The 19,298-nt window shown below is 36.1% G+C and overlaps 1 protein-coding gene across 1 annotated transcript; it reads left to right on the top strand.

Moving 5' to 3' along the window:
• Positions 1-8,487: 8,487 nt before the first annotated feature.
• Positions 8,488-15,121, top strand: LOC143738239 (G2/M phase-specific E3 ubiquitin-protein ligase-like). Its single transcript, XM_077230267.1, has 10 exons — positions 8,488-8,595; positions 8,678-8,746; positions 8,831-8,950; positions 9,081-9,251; positions 10,498-10,892; positions 11,136-11,446; positions 12,586-12,764; positions 13,210-13,382; positions 13,712-13,929; positions 14,886-15,121. Exons 1-10 carry the CDS (start codon positions 8,488-8,490, stop codon positions 15,119-15,121), a joined length of 1,980 nt encoding a protein of 659 aa, XP_077086382.1.
• The last annotated feature ends 4,177 nt before the right edge of the window (positions 15,122-19,298 follow it).

The following is a 19,298-nucleotide window of genomic DNA, read 5'->3' on the forward strand; positions in this document are numbered from 1 at the left end:
TATTTTCCAAATTACTACCCTCTATTTTCCCACAAGGGTTATAATAATTTATTACATCAATAGAACCTTTACTAGTCCATATCCTCATTGTAATTGATTCCTTTTTATCATTTATTTTAATAATTTCATAGCCTAAACCATTTTGTATGAACGTTGCTAATCCTCCCCCTCTACCATTCTCTCTATCTCTTCTAACTGCTGAATATCCTTTAATAATAAAATCTAACTCTGATTTCAACCATGTTTCTTGCACACATATTATATTTGGTTTCTCTCTTAACTCATCTACATATTTCTTAAATTCTTGGCCGTTTGCTATCAAACTTCTAGCATTCCATTGTAGTATGCCAACATTTACCGCCATTTAATCTACACCAGCACTGTGCTGGGTAGACTGAGTATCTGTACTTAAGTTATCCCTAACTGTTTCCCAAACCATTCCTTTTATCCCCAAATATTTTTCAGCGGCTTTCACAATAATTTTAATCCTTTCGGTACGACTCGTTGTCTGTGCAGAACAATTGATAATTTCAACCATAAAAATCACAAAATCATGTTTGCTGACAACTAAATTGTCTTTCCTTGTCTTTCCATCATCTTCATTTACTATGTCATTTCCAATGCCCTCCCTTTGTTGTGATATTACATTCACTCTGGGGACTAGCTTTACTGCTTCAGAGTAGCTAATGCCTTCAGTTACCTTGATCCTTTGTACCTCTTTGTCTCTCTTACTAAATTCACAGCCCTGATATGCCGTTACTCTGCCTACATTTTTGCAAAACCTGAAATACGTACCTCCAGGTACGTTTCCCTGCACTTTTCGAGTGAAAAGTCCACTAGAGGCGCTAAGTGGTATCATTTTTTCTCCGTTCCAGATGGTAAAATAAAGGTTATAAAAACAATAACATGAGTATTGTACAGACTTCTCAGTAGCCCTATACACTCATTTTAATATAAATTAGGAATTTTTTCCACGCTTTTGAGGTGCCACACAGCCTCATGGCAGTTTGTGATATGGTCACGTCATTTAATCTACTGGTTCGTGAGTAAACGTATTTAATCTAACTTTTATTTCGTTATTTTCGTGATATCAGCATTTTTATTTATTTATTTATTTATTTAATTTATTTCTTTACTTATAATGTGGTGAAAGCATGGTAAATGTTGTGGTTAATATGCATTTACAACAAATATCACATTAAAACTACAAATAATGTGGTAAAAGCATGGTAAGTGTTGTGGTTAATATGCATTTACAACAAATATCACATTAAAACTACAAAAAATGTGGTAAAAGCATGGTAAATGTTGTGGTTAATATGCATTTACAACAAATATCACATTAAAACTACAAATAATGTGGTAAAAGCATGGTAAGTTCTGTGGTTACTGTCCTTGTACCACACCTATCACAGTAAAACTATGGTTACTGTGGTAAAAGCAAGGTAAGTGTTGTTCTTACTGTGATTCTACTACAAATACCACTTTGGAACTAATTGTACTAACTTACTTTAAACCTAATTTGAATATTATTAACTGATAGAAGGTCTAGGCCTATAGCACGTCACGTGACAAATAGTGTTTAATCACCTTGTTTTGAATTAAAAAGCAATGAAACGCAAAGCCTCTGTGGAGATAACAGATAATGCAGAGACTGAACATGAGATAATCTGATTTCATTTCGACCATCAGAAAAGACATTATATCAAACATTATTAGGACAGTGTATTTTGCTACTTACCAACATTTGGCACACATGAACTGATGCCAAATATCGCGATGTGTTCGGAAGGAGACTTCTTCAACGTGCTTTCCTACTGATAAAATTCGTGTAGTCGTTTATACTTTTTTTTTTTTAAATCAATAAACAGCAAAGCAGTCCAGCTTCCCTGGCAATAAGACCGAAATAATAACATTAAAATAAATACATATATAAGCCTAAACATGATAAGATATCGTGAATAAATGTCGATTAAACAGCTGCCCGACTGGCAGAAAGAATCGTGCATTACATTAGTAAAAAAATAAATAAATAAAAATGCTGATATCACGAAAATAACGAAATAAACGTGTCAGTATCACGAACCAGTAGATTAAATGACGTGACCATATCACGAACTGCCATGAGACTTGGCTGTGTGGCACATCAAAAGCGTGGAAAAAATTGCTAATTTATATTAAAATGAGTGTATAGGGCTACTGAGAAGTCTGAACATTACTGGTATTGTCATTTTTATAACCTTTATTTAACCATCTGGAACGGAGAAAAAAAATGATACCACTTAGCGCCTCTTGTGGACTTTTCACTCGAAAAGTGCAGGGAAACGTACCTGGAGGTACGTATTTCAGGTTTTGCAAAAACGTAGGCAGAGTAACGTATTTCCAATGAGCCTGGGTTGTTGCAGCATTGATTGCGAACTTTGTCACATTCATCATAATCATGTTCTCCTCCACACTTACTACACCTCTTCTTTCCTTTACATACAGCCGCGATATGCCCAAACCGTTGACATTTATAACATCGAAGTGGTGGAGGGATGTACAACTTAACCACATAACTCATAACACCAACAAAAACCTTATCTGGTAACGTTTCCCCTTCAAACGTAAGCATAACTGATAAGCTGTCGCAAATGTCTCCAAATCTCTTAGTTTTGAGTCTTTTGGCTTCACATACTTTAACATGCTTAATGTTTGCCATTATATCATCTGTTTGTACATTTACCGGAATGCCGGTAATGACTCCTCTAACTAACTTTTTATCATTAGCCTTTGAACATTGCACTAGTTTACCATGCATTTTACTCATCTTAACTGCTCTTTTGAGTTGTTCTTCGCTTTTACAAAAAAACAGTAGTTGTCCATCTCTTAATATTTTTTAACTCCTTACCTCTCCAATTTCTTTACTTAGACCTTTTGTAAGTTGTATCGGATTCCACTCTCTGAACGTGGTACCTTCTTGCCCCAACTTAACAAATACCTTAAATTGTTCCCCATCATCCTTTAAAGAAGCCCTTTCACCACATTCTGTTGTATTATTCTTTTTCTTTTGATTAACTTTCCACTGTTACCCTCATTGTCTTCCAATTCTCCAGTGTTCCCCAACTCTCCTGTCTCACTACCTACTCCGTCACTACCTTCCTCCATCTCCTGACCATTCCCAGCCCAGCTGTTGCCATGATCCACCTGACTCAGGGTGCTTCTCATTTCTTATTTATGCATCCTCGTTTCCTTTCCTCGCTTCCTTTCCTAGCGCCTCAGCTCCTCCCCTGTAGGTTGTGAGGGAAGGACGCAAGGAAAGAAAATGAGGACGGAGGAATCGAATGAAAGCTTTTTTTTATACATTGGAATACTTGATCACTCGAGCGTCATTTCACAGCGTCATCAGCAGCGCTCAAAGGATCTGCCCTTATGTTGTTGAAGTTTGTTTATTTAAGAAATTCATAATGAATAATAATAAAGCAAGATACCCTGTTGAAATATGTGATATGTGTGGTTTATATAAACTGCAAAGGTAAACTATAAATTAAAAAGATTGTGACCGATGTGAAGGGGGAGGAGAATGTATACGTGCGTCACGTTTAGTCAATAAAACACTTCCGCATAGGATACACCTGTGTATCCTCGCTCATAACTCCTCCGAAAGCCTCCTCACTTCTCGATCCTCGACTCCTCGCGGTGCAATTAGAGAATTGAAATGTCCTTCAAGATGGCTGTGCTTGATTGGTTTCCGGGTCATAGGATGGAGGACAGAGGAGCGAGGAGATGAGGAGGGATATTGAGAAGCACCCAAGGAGTCAAATTCCGTTTGTGCTGACGTTCACCCGTCATCGTCCATCTCGCGCAGATCTCAACGTCACTTCCTAGTTTCTCCTAACAGGCTTGTTGATCAGCCAATAAGAGATGTAGCTATGGCAAGCCGTTTTAACATTAAATACTCCTTCCCGTATTAGTCATAAATCAGTTTTGACTAGTCATAATTCCAGTTCCAGATATCTCTTCTGCAATTTTGACTCGTTGTAATTGCAATTAAGATATCTATGTGATTGTGACTAGTCATAATATGCATTGAAGATATCTGCAATGTTAATTTGACTAGTCATAATATACATTACAGATATCTATAATGCTTTTATGACTAGTCATATTCTTCCATTGACTTCAGTTGGAAAATATTTTCAGATATCTACAAATGAGTTTTGACTAGTAGAAATTGTAAATAAACATATCTGTAAAAAATTTATTTCCGCTGGATTTCTAATTAGAGATATCTCAAATTATAATTTGCACTATTGGCAATTCAATTATCTCTAATTGAATCGTCGTCACTAGTGCAAATTATAATTTGAGATATCTCTAACTGGGTTTTGTCTAGTCATAATCAAATTGGAGATATCATTAATTCATCGTTTTTAAAGATATCCAATAATACATATGTAGACATCTTTAAGTAATTTATTACTAGTCAAATTACAGTTGTAGATATCTTGAACTGGATTTTTGACTAGGCAAAACTTAATTAGAGATATCTTGAATTGGAACTCGTCCTAGTCAAAACTCATTTAAAGATATATTCAATTTAATTATAGATATCAGTCTGCTTTTTGACTAGGAGGATCTTTCTTTGGAGATATCTGCATTTAGCTTTGTGACTAGGAAGAATTTCAGTGTAGATATCTTGAATGAACATTCTGACTAGTTGAAATTATTTTATAGATATCTTAATTGTGTACTCAAACCACCCCTTTGCTAAGCCCCGCCTTTTCTAAACATTTTGTCTTCGAGGAGCGCGCCAAAAAATCTCAGAAGAACGGCAACGGCCTGACCCGGTTTTCAGGTAATGAAATTACTGTAAAAGTAACTGTGTAAGTTATTAACACTGGAATAGTAACTGCTTTATTTGCAAATCAAGGGAGTGTTTTGCGTTGTCAATTAACCGTTTACTAAGGTAAGTTGTTAGAGATACCGTCGTATCATCTAATTAGCCCCATAATAAATACGTTTATGTTTTTCATTTTGTCGTAATGTTTGATAAATTGTAATATCAAAGTGGTATATCAGACAGAAGTTATCTGGTGTAGGCTATTTTTTAGATTTTAAATGTTTATCCATGTTTACATATGGTCGGATTTGCTCCATTTAACGTTAGTCATTACATGTCAGTGGAAATGTCTTCGGATTTCGTGTAGGAACGTAAACGAGTAAGTTATTTATTGTAGCGTTTTGACCAATGTTAATAAAATGGCTATCTTGTCTGGCTCAATGCATCGTCATGTTCGATGCTGGTAATGTATAATTTTCTCTTATCTTTAAATATAAAAATGTGGCATATTGCTGCAAAGGTATGTGCTGGTGTAGGCAGTGAATAATTCCACTTTGCAATGAGCGTTACAGTAGCAGCTATGCTATCTGTTCTGTAGAGTGACCATTACGGGCCATTTCTACGTCTAAAATATCCAGGTTTTGTTTTCCTGTTGCTTACTTTAATGTCATAAGCTGATCGGTCTGTGCAGACATGATTCAAGACAGAAGCAAGTATGAAAACAGAAAAACAAAATCTTGATAGTTTAGGCAATATTGAATTCCTGGCCAAGATGCGTTTGAGAAAACGTATGTTTACCGTATGTTATTTTTTTTCTAAAAGTTTTAAGCCAGTTACAAATTCTATTAGTTCTTGATTTGAATTAAAAATGTTTTTTTTAGAACAATGTGTATAAAGGACAAGATCCTTTTAACCAAACAGGAGTAATACAATTACTGAAAGGTTCGAGTACATGTCATTTGTATGTAAATAATATAATATGATTTAGGAACAAGAGGAATCAGTGATTGTTTAATCTGTATTTATGACATCTCCCTCCAAGGAGACAAACCTGCAGTCATTTAATCCACTTTAAACCAGTATATATTTAGTAAAACAATTATTTGAATAATTTTAACACGGCTTCAGCTTTTGACAATTCTGTACATGCTCATCCACACAAATCTATGTAATATGTAAGTTTAATTTTAATTTGGTTCATTATCACATTGTTTTCTGTCTTGCAATTTATTAAGTATTTTTTAATTTTCTATTAAAACATTTTTTAAACTTCCAAATGCAATGTTTCTCTCAGCCTACCATGTCATCAGATCAAGAGATGCCGCCAGTGATCTTTGACAGAATTTTTAACAGCATCTCAAGAGCCAGACAGCAGCTCTCAGCTAACACTAATAACAACCTCCTTACTTCAACTAGACGCCTTTTCCGGCGTCAGGTCCAAGGACTTCACAGTAAGTAGGGCTTTGCTATGGTAGCCATTTGCATAATTAAGAGTGATTTACCAATGTTTAAGATATTATTTAACTGTGTATTTTTGTGTATGCCAGGACCACCGGGAAGGCAAGAAAATTCTGTCTGGCAAATACACCTTTTCCTCCTCTCTGGCCCAGATATTGAGATTTTACCATCTACAACAGAGCTTGAACGGGCTGCGAACATGGGATTGGGTAAATAAATACTTGATACATAAGGATTTCAGATGTAACACAGTGTTATTTGAATTGTAATTCCAAAATAAATTTCAAAACCATTTTGTAATGGAGGTTGCTCAAAACATTAGCTTATCCTGTTTATTCATAAAAAGAAATTACTGTCATGACAGATCATAAAAACAGGTATTTAGAACTCTTTTTTTTTTTTCCTATAATTTAGCTTTTACACTCTAAGACTTAATGCACAGATCATTTGATTTGACACACAGTATCAGATTGTTTTGTTTCATCCATTGCTATGGTCATCATAGTCACTTGGACTTAGCTGCACATTTCAATGAGTTTATTAAAGCAAAAACTTTTTATTTTGTAGTTAGTAGCATGAAAAACCTTAATACAACCTTAAAAAAGTGAGCAAAGATTGCTGGCATTATAATCATTGAAGCTGTTTATTACTTAAGGTCAATTTGAGGTATGCAAAGTAGTACACTTTGAAAACTCATAATCAATGAGCTCTCTACACTGCAATGATTTTCTTATTATACTTTCTTATTGTATTTTCTTGGTGGGGATAAACGTATTTTAAATACAGGAAAATAAATAATCCTTTTAAAAACAGGAAATGTTACTTATTGTTAACCATATATATTAAACCTGATCTATTACATACAGTATATGATTAGCTGATGAGCTGTTGTTTATTTTATGTTGCTTATGTGTATTTTCAATTTTGTAGGCAGACCACTGCATGAAACAACCGGGAGAGGAATCCAACGATCAAAAATTCTATTAAATTGGACTCTGTCTTAATTGAACAATTTTGTCTGCCAATGCTACCCAACTGTGAATTTAAACTTAATAGGTTTTTATTTGGCAAGAGCAGGAAATGGACGGAAGATAGAAAAAGTGCATGCAAATAGTGTGAAAGACCTAAAAAAAGCAATTGGAAAGAGCAGGCTCTATATAGTCCCAAGAGCTGAAGTTTCACAGGTATGACTTCACTACATGTTAAACAAAGTCCAAGGGCCAGATTTACTTTTGCTCCAGCACAACCCTCCTTTGTCATAACCAAACTTTATGATGTGATTCACTAATGTTCGTCAATGTACTAGTACTTCTCAGAACTTTACACTTCCATCAGTGCATTGTGTTCTCATGCTAATTTGTCCTGTTTAGTAAATCTGGCCCTAAATGTTTAAATGAACGAGACATTTCTTTAAGACATGTTCAGTTGAATTGGCCTTTAATTTAACTTTAATACAAATTATATGTTTCTGCACAGTGCACATTAAGGCCCGGTTTCACAGACAGGCCTTAGCTTAAGCCAATAGGCCTTAGTTAAAATGATGTGCAAGAAAATGTCACATGTGTGCATATTGTGAAAGAACAATGGAGCTGACATATTTTAACATCTGTCACAGCAAGATATTTTCAGTTGAGACAGTTCAAACATGCATTTTGGTCTGGGACTAGCCTTAAGCCTTGTCTGTGAAACCAGGGGTTAATGTTAGGTGACAGTTCAAGTAACTTCTTTACTGTGCAGTAACTCTTCAAAAATTCTTTGTCATTGGATTTTTTTGTCTTCTCTTAGGTAATGACACCATCCGCAGCCATTCCCCAGAACTCACAACAATCATCCAGCACTACAGCACTTGATGAAACCTCCTTCAGTGCTGAGACTACAGAATCTGTAAATCTGTGTGTGAGTGAAGTTATTTAATGTAATTTTATGTAAATCACCCACAGAACTGTATAATCCATCAGTGCATTAATGGGATTGTGTTTTTATGCTAATTTGTCCTGTTTAGTAAATCTGGCCCTAGATGTACAAATGAACGAGCCATTTCTTTAAGACATGTTCAGTTGAATTGGCCTTTCATTTAGCCTTAATATAAATTATATGTTTATGCACAGTGCACATTTAATGTTAGGTGACAGTTCAAGTAACTTCTTTACTGTGCAGTGGCTCTAACAAATTCTTTGTCATTATATTTTTTTGTCTTCTCTTAGGTAATGGCACCATCTGCAGCCATTCCCCAGAACTCACAACAATCATCCAGCACTACAGCACTTGATGAAACCTCCTTCAGTGCTGAGACTACAGAATCTGTAAATCTCTGTGTGAGTGAAGTTATTTTTGATGTTGTCAATGGTTGTAAATATGACTGATTTGTGACTCATAGTTGTACTTTATTTCCTTCAGGAGTGGCGAGCTGTACGTTCCCAGCAAGATGAAGAATATAATGCTTCTTTGTTGGCAGATATAGAAAAGGTAATTTTTGACTATTCGCAGTTTGCTTGCCAAGGTTCAATTTTGTTTAAAACAAAAATGTGTGTTACATATATGGTATTGCAGGACAGAAGGCGCCAGCGAATGGCAGCCCGTGTTGAACCTCTAGATGGAGAATATCTGAAAGCCAAATATCTAAATGGAGATGTGAATAAGAGGAAGTTCATCATGTCTGATCCAATTCAAGTAAGACGTTCATTTTGAAGAAGGATTAAGGTTTTTTTTCATAGATGTTTTATTTAGTTATTTTTCCTCATTTCTGGAGGAAATTTCTTTATTTTATTAATATTTGCCATCATGGGCTCTTTGTTTTTAGGTCTTGTTTGATTTTATTGGAAAAGATGAAATGGCCAGTGAGGTGTTCAGAATCCAAGAAGCTACTTCTTCAAATGCTATAGAGAGCACTTCTACTGGGTCAATTTCAGATCATGGAATCAAACCATTCTGTACATTGTATGTCCTTTGGACATCACCTTTTGATAATCTGGTAAGTTACTACCACAGTATGACTTGAGCAAGTTTTTGATTTTGATTTGGCCATATGCATTACCTTTTATTGATAAATTATCATCATTTTTGGCCTGATTGTCCCTGTTAAATTTGATCTTAAGGCTTGTTAAGAATCCCTGCGTCCCAGTTTGCCTACTTATTCCATGCCCTAAAAGTATGTGCTCTTTTTTTGAAGAAAAAGTACATACTTTTGAGTGTTTGAGACAAGAGTAGCCAAGCTTTGGGACATACTATCCAGTCATAAAACTGTGTCTTTAACGGACACCTTAAACTGGCCTGTCAATCATCTTTTCACAGTTAATATCCTCCACATTTAATTTAATTTAATTTGCTACTAGCCTGAGAGAAAATAAGTAGTATGTTGATCTGCAAATTATGGGTCTTGCATGTAAAGACATTTACATTTATGCATTTGGCAGACGCTTTTATCCAAAGCGACTTACATTGCATTCAAGGTACACATTTTACATTTTGTCAGTTCTTGCTTTCCCTGGGAATCGAACCCATAAGCGTTGCTAGCGCCAACGCTCTACTGTTTGAGCTACAGGAAAGCCTGTAAAGACTCTAAAGTCTAAAGACTCTTCTAGAATTCATGCATAATGATGCATTTAAAACTTGATGACATAATGGATATTTTTAAAAGTTTACATTGTTAGTTAAGATGAAATATAACATGGATAACATTAAATAAACATTTTTATCATTTTAAATTTGGATTATTAGTGACTACAAACCCCCTCTCCATCGGTCTCGCATGTTTGAAACCTCGCTATGTGTCCATCCACCTATTTTTATGTGGATTTTGCATGAAAACATGCACATAAACTAAGATGGAAACACATTTACCAAATAAAATCCAGTACATGACAGATTATAACTCATCATGCCCAAATGTATAGAGTCAGTATAGTTGTGTTCAGTCTGTGATTACAGTCTACATTAATGTCTGTGTGTAAGTGTTTGGAATCTTTTCCAGTGTAAGTATATAGTCTTCAAATGTGTTGAGTTCCTTCTTAGAATGATTCAGCTAGTCATAAAGTGTGCTTCAAGCTTAACTCAGAATAGAGCATACTCAGCATAGAGTAAAAGGTTGATTCTTGGGATTTAAGAATCAGATTGTCTAAATGAGAATTGATTAAATTTGAGAAATCAACAATTTTAACTCAACACTACTTATTAAATCACAGTTTTGTGATTATAGTTCTGTGTTCTTTTCATTTCAGGAAAAAGACTGTGACCCTGTAAATGTTGCCCAGCCTCCAGTGGATTCGCCCTTTGTTCAGTCTTCAGTGGCTCTATCCCCAGTCCAGTCTCCAGTGGCTCTATCCCCAGTCCAGTCTCCAGTCGCTCTATCCCCAGTCCAGTCTCCAGTCGCTCTATCCCCAGTCCAGTCTCCAGTCGCTCTATCCCCAGTCCAGTCTCTGCCCTCTGTACAGCCTTCTGTGGCTTTGTTCACAGCCCAGACTCCATTCATTAATTTTAATTTTGAAGACCAACCTAAAGAGCCAATTGTCATTGATATTGATGAAGAGACACCACTTAGTTCTCCATCTCCCCAGCAATCAGACATTGTAGATCTATCCCTAATAGATCAAGGGAGGTCTGTGGCCCTAGATGAGTACGTTCCTATATATGCTTATTTACTTACAGTTAAAAAAATACTTTTTATGCATTTGCAAATTAACATAAACACACACACACAAAGCCACCAACTCTTCATTTAAAAATAATGGGATGAGGTTGCTTTGTGACTGGAAGTCCCTGCATGTGTGAGCGGGGCTTTATGCAACTAGCAATATTCTAAAATATACCATAATGTTCAGCATTTGACTAAAAACAATCCAATCTTTGTCTCTTGCAGGGTTGACCTACAGACCATTCTAAAAAAACTGCAAAGCACAATTGATGGAAACATTTGCCCAACAGCAAACCAAATAAATGTGTTCAGAAAAAACATACTACAGTGCAGCCTGCAAGCTGTCAAGCGGCGACGATTCAACCCACAAGCAAAATTAGATGTAGTGTTTGTTGATGCTGAGGAAAATGGGGAAGGGGCAATAGATGAAGGCGGCCCTACTAGAGAATACTTGCGGTTGTTGATGCGGGCCATCCATCAATCAAATGTCTTTCAGGGCCATGAGAAAGACCGGAGTTTGGCTCTAGACACACAAGGTCAGTACTCCTGTTAAAACAGAAAGCTTTTGTGTCAGGTTATGTTGTAATGCTATTCAGCTATTCGGTATCCATGGAAAAAATTGCAATTTTTTTTCTCCCACCACTACTGGTCAGAATATGCTTTTTGGATTCCACCTTAACAGTCGAATAGTCTTTTGTGTTTGTATTTTTTTAAGGGTTCATAAACTGACAAATCAAATTTCCTAAGTTTCACATTGTACTATTAAAACATTCTGCTTGTTTCAGAAATAATATCTAACTTGGTAGTCCAGTAAAAGGTTTTATTGAATCCAGACTCGTAAACTGTTATAATGACAGTGCTACACTGTACTATATGTCTCATGCTATTTACACCTTGTTTGCGCTATTAGTTATGATAAAAGGATTTTGTGAGAACGCAGAAATCATGTTGCAATGATGAGATCACTGCATTCACTTGGATCAATGCTCAGTGCTCTTTCCTGCAACCTTTCAGGTGATGAGGGTAGATCTAAATATAATCCTATAATCTACACCTCACACTTTGTTAATCTATACAGCTGTTATAATAAAAATGTGTAAAGTATTCAAGTTACACATGTGTATATATAACTGTTTCATATGCAAAGATGTTTTTGTGGAAGCTGCCACAAAATAAAAAAGGTAACTGACTTTTTATCTAACAATTCTGACTTTTTCCTAACAATTGTGCAATATTTTTTTCTCAGAATTATGGGATATAAACTTGCAATTGTGATTATATAGCTTATAGAGTTGACAAAGTTTATATCTCACAGTCATGACTTTATAGTACACCATTTTGATTATATAACTTGCAGTTGTTAGTTCATATTATGCAATTCTAAGAAAAAAGAATTTGGACAAAGATGAGACCTACAAAGAGTCAAAAAGATGAATCTGTTTAAAAAATTGTCTCAGTTTTCCTGTTACATTAGAAATGTAAGACTGTAGAATGTAAGGATGACAGTCCTGTTTTCACTTGCATTTAAAATTGTCCAATTATGAACAGATCTCCTGAATTCTAATAACAAAAATTAAGCCAGGGGTGACTGAGGTGTAAAATATTAACTTTTAAAAGTATTTATAATGGTTCTGTAGGAATTTCTGACATCAATATTTCTTCTGTTTTACTTCAGCTTTGGAGAATAGGTTGTATGCATCAGTGGGGAAGATGATTGCTATGTGTGTCGTCCATGGAGGAGTTGGCCCACATTTCTTCTCCGAAAGGCTTTTTCAGCAGATCTGTGGTATGCCAACATCCTCTGCCTCAGTGGATGAGGTTGGAGATCATACATTGAGGGAGCAACTAATCAAGGTACGGAGATGTTTGAGAATTTAAATAATTGTTTAAAGGTGTTATATGATGCTATTATTAAAGATCATTATTTTGTGTATTTGGAAAATGTGTTGACATGCTTCAACGTTAAAAAACCACATTATTTTTCATATGCAGTGCATTATTTTAGCTCCTCTATGTGCATTGTGATTGACCAAACACCCACAAGTGTGTGTCAGAAATGTAATGCCCCTTACCCTAATTGTGAGCTATAGCTTTCAAAGTACATATATAAACAGTTGATGGGTACATGTTGCTCAGCTCTGCTTGAGCAGGCATCAGTGTCATACAGAACACAGGGCATCTAGAGCTGCTTTTCTATCATCAGGCCGAACGGTTCTCTTTGCTTAACAGTTTCATTCTGTGCCGATACAAATGGTTTTTCCTCACAATTGTAAAATAGCTTTTTTCGCAACTGTTTTAGATACAGGAAGCAACAACTGTTCAGGAGGCAAATTGTGCCATTGCAGAAGCAGCAGACAGCTTAAGTATCATTGGTGCCTTGAGATATACATCACACCTGACAGAAAGGAACTCTCTTATCCAGTCAGCTGCAGAGTTCTTTGTGAATGGGAGACTGCGAGCTGCCTTGGACCAGTAAGTGATTTAAAGGGTTAGTCTGCCCAAAATATTGAAATTCTGCTGTTAATTATTCACCCGCATGGGTTTCCACACCCCAGGACTTAAGTTAACTTCCAGAACACAAATAAAGATACTACCATGCTAACATCTCCTGAGAGTTGTCATGATAGAACACCTTTTGTGTTGAAAACATACAGTATATGAAGGTCTTACGGGTAGACCGTCATAATTAATGACAGAATTGAATTTTTTTGGGGGTGAAGTAAAATGTTAAGCCTTTCCTTTTTGACAACATAACTATCATCAGCTTGAAACTTCCATTGACTGCTATGTTTGTTATGCAGGTTTTCAGAAGGGTTGCAAACTCTCGGTTTGCTGGAAGAGATGCAGAAATATCCTGCACTTTTTTATGACATGTTCGTCAATGAGCAGAGACCCCTTCAAGCAAAGGACCTCTGCAGTCTTTTTTATGTGAACTTTTCCCCACAAGGCAGCAACAGAAGAAGGGCAAAGGAAAACCAGACCATATGCTACTGGAGGGACTGGTTGATCGATGTTGAAGGTATGACATGTTTTTATGTAATGTTAAAGGTATGCCATGTAAAAAAAAAAATTCAAAATGTTTACAATTTCTACAGTATAATGTGTGAATACTTAAATCCATTTTCCAAATTGTGTTTGTGACCTTGTCCTGAATCACTACAATTACAGTAAATATTTATATTCAGACTGTTTCATTATGAGCAGGACACATGCAATTAAATTAATAGCTAGAATGCTAACGCTACTTTATGTAGCTTTTAATCTCTTGTAATGTGTCATTTGTATTTGTTTTATGCTATTGGTCCTCTATAAACAAAGAGTACTTAATAAAAACAGTGACTTCGATTTGAAGAAAACAAGTGTTTGAAATGAAAAAGTATCTTATTTGTGGTGAATCTAACCATTATGCAGAACAAATACTTAGGATTGTATTTTTTATTTTTTTTGTAATCAGACAAAATATAGAAACCATGCAGCTAGATGTAGTCATAATTAGACAGACTGGATGTTCTGTTTAGATCAAAATATCGCTGTGAAATAACTGCATGTACCACACATTTTATAATAGGTTAGTCTTTTTTAGGTTTGTCATCATCATCATCATCATTTCTTTATTCAGGACATACATATAAAATGGTCCATAGCACTATACAAGATAAAGTACATACAAAACAAAAAAAAACAAAGAAGATAAAAAATTGTAAGAAAATGACTACACAGTCAGAATTCCACAATACACAAAAACGATGTTCAAATATTAGCATATAGACTAAAGCGCCAGTGATTCCACAAAACCGAAGTGAACCTAACTGCACTCAAAGCAGGGTTCACTAATGTTGCGATGATGCTGTTATGTGACTCTACTAGTCTACACATACATCTGTACATGAGATTCCTAAGTACAGCAGGGCACGTGAATACATTGACACTTACACACTTTGTCACTTTGTGATTTTCTGTACATATGTTTTGCAGAGGGAGAGACTGATGGAGTCACTCTTGAGATGATAATGGAGTTTGTCACTGGAGCCTCCACAGTGCCACCTCTGGGTTTCCCCCACCGCCCAGAAATAGAGTTCCTCCATCAAGACAGGAAAATCTTTCCAGAGGCCAATACTTGCCTCATTATACTACGACTGCCAATACACACAGAATATGAAATGTTCAAGACCTACATGACAGAGGGAATCATGCAGAGCCCATATTTGTGATTAAATCTGAGAGCTGGATCACTCCTCCATAGGCTTCTAAGGGATTGAAACTTGCCGGCCCTGAAAAGTTATTAAAGACATCGTTTAAATATAGTCCAAGTGACACAAAAGTGTTCCGAAGATGAACGAAGGTCTTACGGGGTTGAACAACATGAGGGTGAGTAAATACTGACAGAATTTTCATTTTGGGGTGAACTATCCCTTTAAGCTTTAATATTAGCCTACTTTTTTACACAAAGTAATTTTAGGTAGTTACAACTGAGTACAGCTTTTATAAATTTAAACTTTCATTTAACAAGCACCTTGAAGTCAAAAAAGTTTGAGATGTGCATCCATTGCAAAATAAAATGCATTGTTCTGCATTATGCATGTTCGTGTTTATTGTGGAAAAACAGTGTTACATTGCTAATTTTTAACTGTTTCTTCAGGTTCTCACACTTGTACACCAGCTTTTCATAGAAAATCATTTTTTCAATGTCAGCATCTAAGCATCTATTAATTCTTTAACAGAGCATTCTTGTAGTTAAACCTTTTACATATTAAAATATTACAAAAGAATGACATTCTTTATAACACTCTAATCTGCAACACTAGTTTGCCAAAACATTAGCAATTTCTGCACAACATACCTGAAACTTAAGCTTCAAATCTGCAATATGGTCAATAGCATAGGAAACCGTTTCCATTTGCTGAGGAGTAAGGTTAATTTGAGGCTTTTCAACAGTTACAGCTGGGATGTCTTCATTTTCAGCTGTGGGCAAAGACTCAATGCCATGTTGAACCAGGAGTTCATTAAAATGTTCTGGCCTGTAAAGATCGTCTCCAAACACATTGTTGATGGCTGTCAGTTCCTATCATTGACAGCATTCCTTCTGTCCATATCTGTATTGGTGTTTTATTGTTTTCTGTCCGCAAAGCATGGTGATTCCATGCCTCTTTGAAGTGCTGTAGTCTAGCTTGGATCTGTGGAAGAAAAACTATGCTGAGCGAAACTTTGTGAAGGTCATTGCTGGGATCAAGCAGTTCAGAATCTTCAAGACTGTAGAACATGCTGTAAAATGATTGTAGCACATGTAAAATTACATCCCTCCACAAACGTTCTATCCTTTGGTTGTGGACAGATTCCCTAGTAATGTGACTCCGGCGCTGAAGTCCTTTTACAAGGTTCATAAACAAGGCCACTTGTAAGTTCTCACCACCGTGATCTGACCTTACCCTAGAGGGCAGACCGTAAAGGCATGTTGCTTGAATAAACTGAGACAGCACAGTACTGGCACAGTTGTTGGTGTTGCAATTTAGGTATGTGATTAGTCGGGAATGTCCATCGATTGCACCATGAATCACAAAGCCCCATCTAAAAGTAAAAATAAAAATACAAAATGTAAGTTAAATATTATAGGTCGTAAAGTGTGAAGAACAAAGAGGTCCTACAGGTCCCATTTTTTTTACAGTTCCCAAGTTTCTGTTATGCTGGACGTCACAAAAGACACTTAAAATGTAATTGTGAACAAATCTTTTTCTTTATTTTTTTACATGAATAAATGATGAAAAAAGCAGGGTCTAATAATCAAGAAATGGGGAAGTGTAGGGCAACATAAGGACAACTGGAATATTAGGGATTATAGGAGTAAAATACAAACTACACTGTGTTATACTTAGAATAATTGTATGTTATGTATTAATAATTCATATAATAAATGCATCAAGTGAAACATTTGTACAGTTTCACAGTACATACTCTTTCAAACCAGCTTTACAAAACGTCATTGGATCTAAAATGTCTTAATGATTTAACATTTAGTCGTTTTAGGCCAGGACGATATGGTGAACTGTTATAATGTTATTGTAGTATTATGATTTACAATGGCTGCTTAGGTTGTGGTAATTGCATGTGTGTGAACTAGGGCTGTACGATATTGGGAAAAAATTACATTGCGATATTTTATTTTTCTGCGATATATATTGCGATATGAAAACAATTTCACCCAATGACTTAAATAGCTTTCTTTGGAAAGAATGAATCATCTGAATGACTGGGGTGATTTTGTAAAGGAGTAAATCTGCATAGATTCTATTAACTAATGTAGTTAACTAGAGTTTAATAAATGAAACCTTATTGTAAAGTGTTTCCGATTTGTTATATCTCGTGAGTTCAGTGTTGGACAGATAAGTTGTTTTAACCATTCATTAAAGTGAATCGGTTCAAATGAATCATTAGTTCGCGAATTGGAGGTGTCATTAACGGACCACGGCACACGTTGTGTGATTATCCCGGCAGTTAGGACATCGCACAAGATTGGTCTCAACACAGAAAACATTTCATCACTGGATAGATTTTTTTTGTTTTGTTTATTGAAAGTGTGGTTTATCTGAATGTGTGGAACGCTTTTCAGAGAATATTTTTTTTAGCACAATTCGGTAGTTCAGGAAAAAAATATATCCGAATGCTTCACCTGAAACTTCGGTCTTCCGACCTTTTACCATTGTGTATTCTCAAAGATATTCAGTCAACTCAATTCATTAATATGCGCGAGGGAGGGTGAGAGAGCAAGACAGTTTGAAAACGGTGAGAGTGCGCGCGCGACCGGGGCTCTCTCTCTCTGCTCGTTCTCTCAGTTTTGCGCAGCAGTCAGTCATCTATCACTCACCGGTCAAATAAGGCTTTGGCGGGACAAAAATACGCTTTGGCGGTCGCCAAAAATTGTTCAATGGAGGAAGGGCATTCTGACTTTATTTTGAATTCTCGTGTTCGTTCAAGCTCAGAAATAAGAGAAAGACCACTGATCTGCCCGGCTCACAGAAAACAACGCGCAAGTTCCAGTCTTCTTACGCTTGATGTTTAAACTGACAGGACTTAAAAACACATGCAAATGATAAACTTTCACTATATGATGGTTAAACTTTGCAATTAATCCGGAGCTGCTGGCCCGTACAGATCATGAATCACGGATCAACTACTGTACGACTTAGGCCTACATCGCAACATCCTGCGATGTGACTATCGTGGATGCGCACATCGCGATATCGATGCTAAAACGACACATCGTGCAGCCCTAGTGTGAACATATTTGTATGTAGATTCTATAAATCAAAATTGGATAATGCAAGTCTACACTAGGCTATAATTTAGTATCGCAGAAACGCACTGTCACACCATTTAAATGCTGCATTAGCAGGACAAAAACTACAATTAAACTAACCTTATGAGGCGCATGTTGCCATCAATGTGCCAAAGACTGTTGGGACAGGGCACATGATAAACTCTTCTAGCCACTGTGCTACTCCATCTCCTTGCAGCAGCCGCTGGATTGATATGGACCAACATCTCACGAACTCTATGCCGGGAAACCCTCAATCCTTCTGCAACCAGTAAGGCTCGCATCATCTAAAATGGTTGCATTGAAAAAATAATAATAATAATAATAATTAGTTTATGAACTGATAGGACAGACCTTAAAATGGAATCAAACAGGGCTTACCTCATTTCCAGTATTTGGATACTGGCATTGGAGTCATCTCACTACATTTTCAAGTTCTTCATCATCCACTCCTGACATTCTGCTCCTGATTGATACACCAAGCAGCTTTGAACTCTTGTACAGAAATGAGGATGAGCACCCTAACATTCTTGCCATTCGCTTGACTGTGTGACCTTGCTTCATTAAAAATTCAATTTGGTCACGTGTTATTTGAATGGCTGGTCTACCTCGGCTACCTGCAATTGAGAGTAACATATATTTGTATTACTGACATGTAGCTCCTAATGGCAAGTAGTATTATATTCAAACAATTGTCTCTTTAATCCTTATTTTCTTCTAAAATGTTAATAAAATTATGTAGGCTTACAGTTTGTTGTACAGTCATACTTTTAATTATGTATTATGTACAATAGGTATATAGATTTGAATTTGTATTAAAACTGTATTCATTTTGTAAGTGAATAGTTACATAGCATGTACACTGGTTAGACTACTTTTAATGCAGACCGAGGGGAAAGTTACAGTTGTATTACCATGGCTATCGTCATGACCAAAATAGAGAGCAGACAATAAACAAACACATAAACAAGACAAAAACAAGGTTTCCGAGATGCCTCGCTTGTGTATGCGGTTACTGCAGATAAAGAACATTGGCCCAGTTTTTAAAAACCAGAAACTCACCTGAGCTCCTTCGAGAA

Source organism: Siphateles boraxobius, unplaced genomic scaffold (assembly GCF_051911475.1).
Source record: "Siphateles boraxobius isolate OS27281-9 unplaced genomic scaffold, OSU_SipBor_1 140, whole genome shotgun sequence".
NCBI lineage: Eukaryota > Metazoa > Chordata > Actinopteri > Cypriniformes > Leuciscidae > Siphateles > Siphateles boraxobius.